This window comes from Somniosus microcephalus, chromosome 2 (assembly GCF_052327205.1).
Source record: "Somniosus microcephalus isolate GS21.2 chromosome 2, FLI_Smic_1.0, whole genome shotgun sequence".
NCBI lineage: Eukaryota > Metazoa > Chordata > Chondrichthyes > Squaliformes > Somniosidae > Somniosus > Somniosus microcephalus.
In genome coordinates this window covers 186,377,251-186,389,719 of record NC_140988.1, presented here as the reverse complement: position 1 = coordinate 186,389,719, position 12,469 = coordinate 186,377,251, and the positions used below count along the sequence as shown (strand labels likewise).

General features: G+C 51.1%; 1 protein-coding gene across 9 annotated transcripts in view; it reads right to left on the bottom strand.

Annotated features, from left to right (window-relative positions):
* The window catches only part of tbc1d19 (TBC1 domain family, member 19), a 198,269-nt gene that overhangs the window by 147,519 nt on the left and 38,281 nt on the right, over window positions 1-12,469 (bottom strand). For 4 of the 9 annotated variants that reach the window (XM_085968188.1, XM_085968140.1, XM_085968149.1 and 1 more), the window contains exons 4-5: window positions 10,336-10,467; window positions 8,284-8,359 (exon numbers count right to left, since the gene is read on the bottom strand). In XM_085968188.1, the coding sequence (XP_085824314.1) occupies window positions 8,284-8,359; window positions 10,336-10,467 (208 nt within the window). Of the gene's footprint in view, window positions 1-8,283; window positions 8,360-9,708; window positions 9,756-10,335; window positions 10,468-12,469 lie in introns of all 9 variants that reach the window. The other 5 variants (XM_085968160.1, XM_085968178.1, XM_085968196.1 and 2 more) reach the window with 2 other exon arrangements.

Here is a 12,469-nt window from a genome sequence, read left to right as displayed (position 1 = left end):
ACTGCGACCGGGGGAGGCCGACCCCATATCCAGCCACTCACCGACCTGCAACATCGCGTGGAGCGCCTCATGGGTGGCCGGGTGATTGGGCCCGTTTCATGTGGAGATGCCGACCCTGTTCTGGGCAGCAATGGTAAGGACATCACCTTTTGCACCTCTCTCGTCCCACTTGCGCATCAGATCTACATCCTTTGCCACTGTCCGACCAATGCGCTGAATGCCACCACTCATGCATCCCGCACTGACGCCCTCTCCTCACTCTAAAGCTACTCTTGTGCCTTCCTGCTTTCAGATGGTGAAGAGGAGGTCCCTGAACTTGCCAGTGACAGACCCTCCGAAGAGGAGCAGGAGGAGGAGCAAGAGGAAGGCGGCCCATCAGGGGAACCCTCAGCCGCGGCCACCCAGGCCAATGTAGGGGACACGTCTTCCCTGGAGGGCAGCGTGGCGGAAGTGTCGAAGGGGAGGGTAGCTCCTGGGACCTGCGGGCTGCAGAAAGGCGGGAGGGGGGTGGAAGCTCGGCGGCCTTCTCCCCAGAGGGGGGAAGCGTCGGAGGGGAGTCCAATTGCTGGGCCCAGCGGCCTCCAGCAACGCAGGAAGGGTCGGCCAGCTCGGCGGCCTTCTCCCCAGAGGGAGAGTCCGGCCTCCAGTCAGGAGATGCTCTTCGCCGAGGAGATGGAACGCCTCGAAGACTTGTCCGCGGACTCTGAGCGCCGGCACACGGAGCTCATGGCGGCAGTGGCACGGTTGCCTGAGTCCATCGATTCCCTCTCTCGGAGTGTGGCCGAGTTCGGGCCCTCAGAGGCCACCAGTCGGGCGGAATACCGGGCAGATCAGGCAGCGAGTCGGGCGGGATTCGGGGCAGCTCTGTCAGCGACTGGCCAGGTGATCAGTGGTGCCGTCCAGTCACTGGCTGCTCTGATGCGGTCAGTGAACAGGTCAACACAGGCACTCACTGCTGCCACACTCGCTGTGTCAGCCAGGCATCGCCAGGGCACCCGGCGCGCTGCAGCAGCACAACGGTCTGTCCCTCGGCAGATTGGTGCGCATGCTGCAGTGCTGGCCCGGGCGAGTGCCAGTGTCTCAGGTGACCAGCGAGCACCTGCCATCCGCCAGCTTGCCACCATTCCTCCAGCCGCCACTGCCAGTCCCCCAGTGGAGCTGCCAGGAGCTGCTGCAGCGACTGATGCTGGCCAGCCACAGCTGCAGCAATCAACAGCCGCCCGCTCGACGGCCAGACCTCGACTAGGCCGACCCCCCAAGGGCATCTGCCGTCACGACATGTGCCCCTCAGGAGCCTGCCCCCAGCCTTGCAGCAGCCAATGGCCTTACTTTGAGGCGGAGCAGCAGGGCGGGCAGGGGCCACCCAAAGATGGCCAAGGCATCGCCCTAGCGGGCCAAATAGTCGAATGTGTGGCCATTTGTGTTTGTTTCTTGAGGCCGAGAATTGGATGTTTGTTTTTTGAAGGCCGATGATGTGATGTTTGTTTTTGACGAAGGCCGAGAATGACTGCCATTTTAGTTGCCCTATTTTGTTAATCCTCTCCAGGTTGTGGGAGCGAGTAATGTGTTTGAGTGTTTTTTGGGGGTTTTGTCTGTTTTTGGTTTTCATGTGGGAAGGGCCCAGAGTTTGTACAATAAACCATTTTATTTATTCACATTGTCCATGTTTGATCTTTGAAGTGTTTGTTGCCTTAACCGGCTGAGGGCTTGCGGAGCGGCTGCAATCATGTTCTATCATTGGCACAAGCCATTCCCTGACAGGGGGCCTAGAAGTGACGTTCAATAAGCCGCCGACGGGCGGCCCTTGGACCTTGTGCCTCCCTCCTGGGCTGGTACTCCTCGTCCTCCTCCTCCTGAGGTGGTGGTCCAACGTGAGGTGCCAGTGCCTGAGTCCTGCGGACGACGACGAATTGGGAGACTCGATCCTGCGAATACTGGAGGGCTCCCCCGGAGCGATCGAGACAGCGGAACCGTTGCTTGAGCACGCTGATTGTTTGTTCTATGAGGTTCCTCGTCGCTTGATGGCTCTCGTTGTATGCCTCTTCAGCAGGGGTCGTGGGCGCGCGGAGCGGGGTCATGAGCCAGGTACACAAAGGATAGCCTTTGTCCCCGATAAGCCATCCTCTTGGGGGAGGCTGTGCCGGAAACATGTCAGCCACAGTTGTCTGTCGCAGGATAAAGGCATCGTGGCTGCTGCCTGGAAAGCGGGCATTGACAGCTAGGATGCGCTGCCTGTGGTCACACACCAGCTGTACATTGAGGGAATGGTAGCCCTTCCGGTTGCGGTAATCCTCGGCATGCTCAAGAGGTGCCCGCAAAGCCACATGCGTGCAGTCAATGGCGCCCTGCACCATGGGGAAGCCCGCTATTCTTGCAAACCCCACTGCACGCTGCTGCTGCTTGTCCAGGGTCATGGGGAAGATGAATTGATGTCTCCTTCTGAAAAGGGCTTCGGTCACCTGGCGGATGCAGCAATGCACGGCGAACTGGGAGATGTTAGCGACGTCCCCAGTAGCGGATTGGAAGGAGCTGGTGGCATAGAAGTTGAGAGCCACCGTCACCTTCACTGCCACCGACAGAGACGTCCTGCGCATCAGCTGTGGCTGCAGATCTCTCTGAAGCAGCCGGCAGATGTCTGCAACCACCTCCCTTCGGAATCGCAGCCTCCTAACACACATCGCGGCAGACATGGTCAGATAGGAGGTCTGCTGGCGGTATACCCTGCGTGGGTAAGGCCTCAGTTGGCGACGCCTGTTGCCCCCTCTGCTTCTAGCCAGGGCTGCCACTCTCTCACGGCGTCTGTAAGCCCTTCTGGCATAAGGCTGAAATTCAGCGTTGCCACCCAATGCAGCCCCCATTATATGCTGGCAAACACTGAGCTCTGAATGAAGGCAAAGATAATTGGTAAGCTCTGGCCTGAGCCAAAAATACCTGTCCAAGTGTTGGTCCAAACCAGTAAACTCTCCTCCTTGGTCTCTGTCCAAAAAACCGTTGCACAAGAGTGAATGCTGCAAAATGGCTGGCCTTTATACTGCTGGGTAAGTGCCCTTTAATTTGCGCTCCCCGCGGCCCGGCTGGGCTGTGTACCGTTCCACTTCACAGTCGCTCGGGCCGCCCGGCGCACAATGGGCCGGCGCGAGTGAAGTTCCGGTTCGGGGCACACAAAAGGCATTGCACTAGCAAATGACGTCATGATGTGCGCGCGCTAAGACTTTGCGCCGGCGCTAAATGTGTACTGAAGTTGGGGCGAGGCGCAGATCGCGCTGCGCCCGGCCGCTAAGCGCCTAGCGCTCGAAATCTACTCCTCCTAAGGCGCTAACGGCTGCCGCGCCCAACTGAATTTCTAGGCCCATGTGCCTTAATTTTGCACGCTAATCTCTTATGCGGGACCTTATCGAAAGCCTTCTGAAAGTCCAAATACACCACATCCACTGGTTTTCCCTTATCTATTTTACCAGTTACATCCTCAAAAAATTCCAGTAGATTAGTCAAGCACGATTTACCTTTTGTAAATCCATGTTGACTTTGTCCGATCCTGTCACTGTTTTCCAAGTGCTCTGCTATTACATCTTTTATAATGGACTCTAGCATTTTCCCCACTACCGATGTCAGGCTTACCGGTCTATAATTCCCCGCTTTTTCTCTACCACCTTTTTTGAATAGTGGGGTAACATTAGCTACCCTCCAATCCATGGGTACTGTTCCAGAGTCTATCGAGTTCTGGAAGATGACCAGCAATGCATCTACTATCTCCAGGGCCACTTCCTTAAGTACCCTAGGATGTAGATTATCAGGCCCTGGGGATTTATCGGCCTTCAATCACGTCAACTTCCCCAACACCATTTCCCTACAAATACTGATTTCTTTCAGTTCCTCCCTCTCATTAGTCCCTATGTTCCCCGGCATCTCTGAGAAGTTATTTGTGTCCTCCTTTGTGAAGACAGAACCAAAATATGTATTTAATTGGTCTGCCATTTCTTTGTTCCCCATTATAAATTCCCCTGATTCTGACTGCAAGGGACCTACGCTTGACTTCACCAATCTTTTTCTCTTCACATATCTATAAAAGCTTTTACAGTCAGTTTTTATGTTCCCTGCAAGCTTACTTTCATAATCTATTTTCCCCCTCTTAAACTAATTGGCAAAAGAGCTAGAGCGGAAATGAGGAGGAATATCTTCACACAGAGGGTTGTTAAGATCTGGAACACATTACCTCAAAGTGTGGTGGAATATATTCCGTAATAATTTTAAAAAGGCAATTGGACATGTACTTGAAGAGGACTAATTTGCAGGGTTATGGGGGAAAAAGCTGGGGTGTGGGACTAAATTGGACAGCGCTTTCAAAGAGCTGGCACAGGCACGACAGCCTCCTTCTCTGCTGTAAGATCCTATGATTCTATAAGTGTAAATTGCTCTTTTTTAAAAACTGTTTGTTTACCCTGTCCCTCTGCTTTCAACAGTATCACAATTTATGTTTTCTGAATCAATAAAATATTGATATGGTTAGGAAATATATATAATATTTTTTTAATGTTACCATTTGTGAGGGATTCTCAAGAATATCCTGAAATGCCTTTCTTTATGACAAACAAACTACACCAAATATAATGGGGGGGGGAAACAGATGTTCTGCTATGCTGAATTTCAATCCAGTGTAACAATGCATAGCAAAGTACAAGCAAAAATGGTTCGGGTTCACAGTGGTGAAAAATATTTTTGCCAAACTGCATTTGGGTATGAAGGTGGCCCTTTAGCACTCATCCAACACCTATGGCCCTTTCATGAAACACACATGCACATTCCACACTTTGCATACAGTAAGGGCTATTCAACCATGGGAGGCATTTCATGGCAAGATCATGGCTGCATATTTGCTCAGACGCCGTCCTTTTTCTTGCAGGCCAAGCTGGCTCATAATAGGAGACAGCAGCAACGGACCGGTGGAGGGCAGCCTCACCTTCAAGCCCTTAGCGATCTTGAGCAGCGCGTACACAGGATTGTGGCAAGCCGGATGCTTGGTCCCATCGCCACTGGAGACGTCGACCCCGTTCTGGCCAGCAATGGCAAGGTCATCACCTTTTTGTTCTCTCTCCTTCCACTTGTTCCTCACAACAGCAGCCTTTGACACTTTCAATCTAAATCAGTACATCGCTGCACTCATGTCTCCCTTGCTGCCACCCTGTCCTCACGCTAAAGCCACTCTTGTACCTCCCTGCTTTCAGATGGTGATTCACCAGGTGAGGAGACGGGACCTCAAGCTGCCATTGGGAGTGAAGCTGAAGGCGAGGAGGAAGAGGAAGCCGGACCATCAGTGCAACCCTCTGCCGAGGCAGCCCATGGCCATACTAGGGACACAACTTCCCTGGAGGGGAGCAGGGGGGGGGGGGGGCGGGGGGGGGGGAAATGGTCTGATGACGGTGAAGCTCCAGGACCCAGCGGGCTGCAGCAACGCGGGGGGTTAGGGAAGCTCGGGGGCCTTCTCCCCGGACGGAGAGTGTGGACTCGAGTCCTGCTGCACTGAACGCAGACGAGGAGTGGGTCCTCGCTGAAATGAGCGCCCAGGCGGAGCAAAGGCACACTGAGCTCATGGCTGCAGTAGCAAGGATGCCCGAATCCATTGAATCACTGGCAAGGAGTGTGGAGCACTTCGCTGGAGCACAGGCGGCTGCCACGCAAATGCTAAGTGCTGCAATGCAGTCAGTGGCTGGTCTCATGCAGACACAGATTGAGGTCACGCGAGCACTGACTGCTGCCACCCTCGCTGGATCGGGCAGATATCCCCGGGGCTCTCACCGCGCCGCAGCAGGCCAGCAATCTGTGCTCCAGCAGATTGCTCCGTATGCTGAGGTGCTGCCCCGTCAGAGTGCCAGTGTGTCGGTCAAGCAGGGAGTTGCTGTCCTCGCTCAAGATGACAGCATTCCTGCTGCCAACACTGTCACTTCTCCACTGCAGCTGCCACCAGCTGTACGACAGACTGCTGCCGCCCATGCAGAGTTGGAGCAGTCAGCAGCCAGGCCCTCCTGGCCGTCCCTCAAGGGCATCTGCAGTCTCAGTTTCTGACACTCAGCAGCCTTCCCCCAGCCTTGCTGCAGCCACTGGGGTCCCATTACGGAGGAGCTGCAGGGTGGGAAGGGGGCAGATCACCCTCGAAGGACAAAAAGTAGGAGGTGTCGCAAAATGTATTTCACTGTTTTATTGAAGGCTGAGGGTCGTGGTCAAATTTTTGTTACGGTTTTGGACATTGTCTCCAGGTTGTGAGAGCCAGTTATGTAAATGACTTTTTTTTGGTGTTTCTTGTCATGCGGAAATGAGACACAGTTTGGGAAATAAAGAAGTGTCTGTATTCAAAATGTGCATGTTTGGTCTTTGCACTCATTGTTACCTTGACCGGCTTAGGGGATGCAGGATGGTTTCATTCAGGTTGTTTGAATGGCAGAAGCCATTCCCTCAGAGGGGGCCGAGAAGCGACTTGCTATGAGCCTTTGACGGACGGCCCTTCCACTTTGTGCCTCCCTCCCGCCTTGGTGTGGCTGATGACCATCCTCCTCTGCTGGTGCTCCAATGTCTGGTGGCATTGGCTGGGTCCTGAGGATTGCCAGGTTATGCAGCACACAACAACGAAGTGGGAGACTCGCTCAGGCGAATACTGCAGGGCTCCTCCAGAATGGTCCAGACAGTGGAACCGTTGCTTGAGCACGCCAATTGTGTGCTCAACGATGTTCCTGGTAGCTTGATGGCTCTCGTTGTATTATAGCTCAGCAGGGGTGCTGGGCGAACGGAGCGGGGTCATCAGCCAGGTGCACACAGGATATTCCTTGTCCCCGAGAAGCCAACCTCCTGGGTGAAGCGGTGCCTCAAAGGTCTGCCACAGAAGTCTGGCACAGGATGAAGGCATCGTGGCTGCTGCCTGGAAAGTGGGCATTGACAGCGAGTATCAGCTGTCTGCGGTCACAGACCAACTGGACGTTTAAGGAATGGAAGCCCTTTCGGTTGCAGAAATCCTCGGCATTCTCTTGTGGCGCCCACAAAGCCACATGGGTGCAGTCAATGGCGCCCTGCACCATGGGGAAGCCCGCTATCATCGCAAAGCCCGTTGCGCGTTCTTGCTGCTCGTCCGGGGTCATGGGGAAAGAGATGTACTCTCGTTTCCTTTTAAAGAGGGCATTTGTGACCTGACGGATGCAGCAATGCACCGCGAACTGGGAGATATTGGCGATGTCCCCAGTAGCGGATTGAAAGGAGCCGGTGGCATAAAAGTTGAGAGCCACTGTTATCTTCACTGCCACCGACAAAGATGTCCTGCTCCTCAGTTGAGGCTGCAGATCTGGCTGAAGCAGGTGGCAGAGCTCAGTGACCACCTCCTTGCTGAATCGCAGCCTTCGCAAACACTGCTCCTCAGACATGTTAATGTATGAGAACTGTTGGCGAAAAACCCTGGGAGGGTAAGGTCTCCTGTACCGACGCCTGTTGGCCCTCCTCTGTCTGGCCATGATTGCCACTCTCTCTCTGCGTCTCTGTGCCCTCTGAATGTGATGGAGAAGGACGACGTTCCCATCCATTGCAGCCCCCATAGTATCTGGGCAATCCAAGTTATGACAGTCAAAAAGCAAAGTACCTGCAAAGTTATGGTCAGAGGCCAAAACTACCTCAGACAGCGTTGACTCAATGCAGAAGTCTCACTCTTTCTTTCTTTGTCTCTCTCCAAATCTCTCTCTCTCTCTCTCTCAGAACGAGTGGTGCAAAAATGGCTACCACACAAAAGCCAGGCAGCGGCCCCCTTTAAATAGCGCCACCCCCCCCCCCCCAGCCCCACAGCGACTGGGAAGCGTTCCAGTCAACCTGTCGTTGGTCGCGCCAGGCGGAAAGGAGGGGGGCGCCACTGAATTTCCGGTCCGGGGCGCCCCAAGGGCGTTGCACTCTCGAATGACGTCACGATCTGCGTGCGCACGAGATCGGGCGGTATTGTTTAGCGCCGCCGCAAAATGTCCGGTCAATTTCGCGAGAGGCGCAGATATCGTCGCGCCCGGGCGCTAGTTGATTTGCGCCCCACTTAGCGCCCTCTTAAGGCGCTAATGGATGGCGCTACCAACTGAATTTTTCCCCCATGTTTTCTTATTAGGTGTGCTCAGTTTTATATCAACAACAGTTTAGAAAATCTTTATAATTTTAAAGTCATCCAACTCAAATCGATTTTCCACAGTATAGTAAAAACTAGAAGACACTACACTACAATCTGATGACAAATAACAACTATCTAGTTTGTACAGTACATAGTGAACCAACCTGTGCACGTCTCATGTACATCAATCCCTCCTTAGTGTGCTCAGGTGGAGCAGATGGATGACCAGGTTGGGGAAGGCTACACATGGAAAAGACTTACAATTAGAACAAAAGTCAGTCTCATTGATTGAAACAATACAGCAATGAACAGTCTCAGGAGTTATAAACAGAATTAAAATGCAAAAAAATGATAAATGGAGATAGCTCTGGAGAATACCATTATGAATCCATGTATTATTACAGTGCCACCCTTTGCTACAGTGGGCCAGTAATTCTGGTCCCAACGCGTGAGTACGGACGGTGTACTCACGCGTGGGCCCGTTGGAAGTGCCGGATTCCAGCATGCGCGGGAAACCGGCATTTCCTCTCCATCGAACCAAGGGGTTAAGAGGTCCAACGCGTGCACGCAGGACTCTGCGCGCACGCGTTGAACTTCCTTCGTTTTGACAGGTTTGCGCGTGTGCAAGGGCCTGAACTTTTTAGAAATGAAAAAAGGAGGCGTAAGGAGTGGATTCTTGAAGGTAAGTGGTCTATTATTTAAAATTATTACATTTTTTCCACAGCTTCATTGTTTTTAAGGATTTTACAGTAAGGTAAGTTTATTTTTAGACCCGATTTTGTAAAAAATTATTTTTTTCAATAATTTTATTAATTGTTTTAAATAGTTTTTTTAAAGTTATTTATAGTTTATTTAATTATTGGGATGTTTTTTTAAATTTTAATTAAAGTTAAACTAGTCTTTTGGACGCCCGTACTTTTCATGAGTTTGACAGTCTTTACTATCAAACTCATGAATGAGTTTCCCCTCCCCTGATTGGCTGCAGAGTGCTCACCTGATCCCAGCCAGCACATCGCACTAACTACGCCGCTGGATCAGGTAAGCACATTGCGCCGACATCTGAACCGGGTCAGCGACAAGAAATGCAAGCAGGCCCGGGCTTCAGATGTTAGTGCGCAGGGTGAGTGCAGATCGGGGGCTTGCACGCGCGGCAAGCACCCGATCCTAATTTCTGGCCCATTAGATTGAACACCATTATTCAGCATGTAGCAAAACTCCCACCTCAGCCAACCAACCAGGGGAAAGGTGCCTCCACAAAGCTGAAGAAGGGAGCAATGAAAAAACCAGACATGCTGCTCTCTCATGATTCTTTGTAATTGGTTCAATAGTTATACTGTCAGCTGCATGGAAATTACACTCTACCTAAGCCTAACAAAGAAAATAACATCAAATAGGCAGAAATGTTAACTGGATTAAAAGCAAAAACTCAAATTACATTTTGTAAATTACCCCTCAAAAGGTTTCAATTTAGGATGTAGATTAACAAAAATTGCATGAACCTGTCAATGGCAAATAATTAATTAATTACAGTTTAATTAAAAGGCCAAAGTAGTAGAAAACTACAAAGCAAATAATGAAAGTTTGCCTACCTCATACAGTTGTCTCCATTCTTCAAATGGTCTGCAACCTCCACACACTGTAGGAGTAAAGTCTATGTTGATTCTGGGAAACCACACGCTTAGCATGCACATCAAAATGTAACCATGATAATGTAGATAGGTGATGTCAACTATGATCTTCTACACCAATGTTGTATAAACTCCTAGAAGCTGTGGCATTACACTGGAAGCTACACCAAAACAGGCTATTAATCCTCTAACCTCAAATCACTACAGGGTTTATTGGGACTGATGAATTGTGTGTGTGGAGGTTGCAGAATATTCCAAGAATTATGAAGACCCTACAAGGTAGGTAATCTATCCTTCTTCATTAAGCATCTTTCCCACACTGTAGGAGCATAAAGTACAGTAATAAAATTAGGGGGCTAGAGGCTACTTTAGATGATCCATAACACCAGCTACTAGAACAGACCTGTCAAAGACATCATCGTGTGCAGTAAACATATCTAAACAGCAGTGCTAGGTAAATGTGTGCTGATCTTTCCCCACAACTCCATGTTTGAACCTCTCCAATCAGGTTTCCGCCCCTGCCACAGCACTGAAACTGCCCCAATCAAAGTCACAATTGACATCTTATGTGACCATGGTGCATTATACCTCCTCATCTTTTTCAACCTGTCTGCAGACTTTGGCATGGTTGACCACATCATCCTCCTCCAACGCCTCTCCTCTGTTGTCCAGAGTGGCAGCGAGTGACGCACCTCCTGACTCCCAAAGCCTTTCCACCATCTACAAGGCACAAGTCAGCAGTGTAACAGAAAACTCCCGTGCAGCCCAGGACCGGCTTTTCCAAATTTAAATTTAGCAAATGCGCGAAACTGAGTGGGCCACGCATCCAAAACAAAAATTATGGGAAACATTGTTCTCCACTTGCCTGGATGAGTGTAGCTCCAACAACACTCAAGAAGCTTGACACCATCCTGGACAAAGAGCCCGCTTGATTGGCACCCCTTCCACCACCTTAAACATTCACTCCCTCCACCACCAGCGCACCATGGCGGCAGTAACTACCATCTACAAGTTGCACTGCAGCAACTGGCCAAGGCTTCTTCAACAGCACCTCCCAAACCCACCAACTACCACTTAGAATGACAAGGGCAGCAGGCGCATGGGAACACCACCACTTCCAAGTTCACCTCCAAGTCACATACCATCCTGACTTGGAAATATATTGCCATTCCATCATTGTCACTGGATCAAAATCCTGGAACTCCCTCCCTAACAGCACTATGGGAGTACCTTCACCACAGGGACTGCAGCGGTTCAAGGCGGCGGCTCACCACCACCTTCTCAAGGGCATTTAGGGGTGGGTAATATATGCTGGGGTGCCAATCAAGCAGGCTGCTTTGTCCTGGATGGTGTCGAGCCTCTCGAGTGTTGTTAGAGCTGCACTCATCCAGGCAAGTGGAGAGCACTCCGTCACACTCGTGACTTGTGCTTTGTGCCTTGTAGATGGTGGAAAGGCTTTGGGGAGTCAGGAGGTGAGACACTCGCCTCAGAATACCCAGCCTCTGACCTGCTCTTGTTGCCACAGTATTTATGTGGCTGGTCCAGTTACGTTTCTGGTCAATGGTGACCCCCAGGATATTGATGGTGGGGGATTCGGCGATGGTAATGCCGTTGAATGTCAAGGGGCAGTGGTTAGACGCTCACTTGTTGGAGATAGTCATTGCCTGGCACTTGTGTGGTGCTCATCACCCTGTAGGCAGAGGAGTACAGTAAGTATTTAAACTCACTTTCGCGGGCTTTTTTTCAGGGGCCGGTCAATCTCACAGACCGGCGGCAGCGTTCCAGAGCCACGTCACGATTCAAAAAGTGACGCGAGCAAGAGGAAGCAGCTGATTGGGTGAGTACGGCCAGGTGAGTATTTATACTACTCTATAGTTTGACAGTTAAGGTTAATAGTTTATAAAAAGTTTAGAAGGTCTTAATTTTTGTGGTTATAGTTTCTAAGGTCTCTGTTGTGTAGCGGGGAGTGCTTGTAAACAAGGGTCCTTGAGTATATCATTTAATTGTAGTGTAATTAGTGGTATTGAATTGATTTAATTTAATTTAAATAATTAAAGGGTAAGTCATGGCAGCACAGCTCGGCCCCGGTGGCATGCTCCTCCTGCACTATGTGGGAAATCAGGGACAGTTCCTGTGTCCCTGACGACCATGTGTGCGGGAAGAAGATAGGGGCAGGAGTAGGCCATTCGGCCCCTCGAGCCTGCTCCGCCATTCAATGAGATCGTGGCTGATCATCCAAACTCAGTACCCTGTCCCTGCCTTCTCCCCATATCCCTTGATCCCTTTAGCCTTAAGAAATATATCTAACTACTTCTTGAATATATCCAGCTGCAGCTACTGGCAGACCGCATTGCGGCGCTGGAGCTGCGAATGGATACATAGTGGAGCATTCGCGATGCTGAGGACATCGTGGATAACACAGTTAATGTGTTGGTCACACCACAGGTAAAGGCTGCACAGGCAGGAAGGGAATGGGTGACCACCAGGCAGAGTAGTAGGCGTAGGTAGGTAGGTAGTGCAGGGGTTCCCTGTGGCCATCCCCCTCAAACAGATATACCACCTTGGATATTGTTGAGGGAGATGGCTTATCGGGGAAAGGCAGCAGCAACCAACTTCCAGGCACCATGGGTGGTTCTGCTGCACAGGACGGGTGTAAAAAGAGCGGGAGAGCTATAGTGATAGGGGATTCTATTGTAAGGGGAATAGATAGGCATTTCAGCGG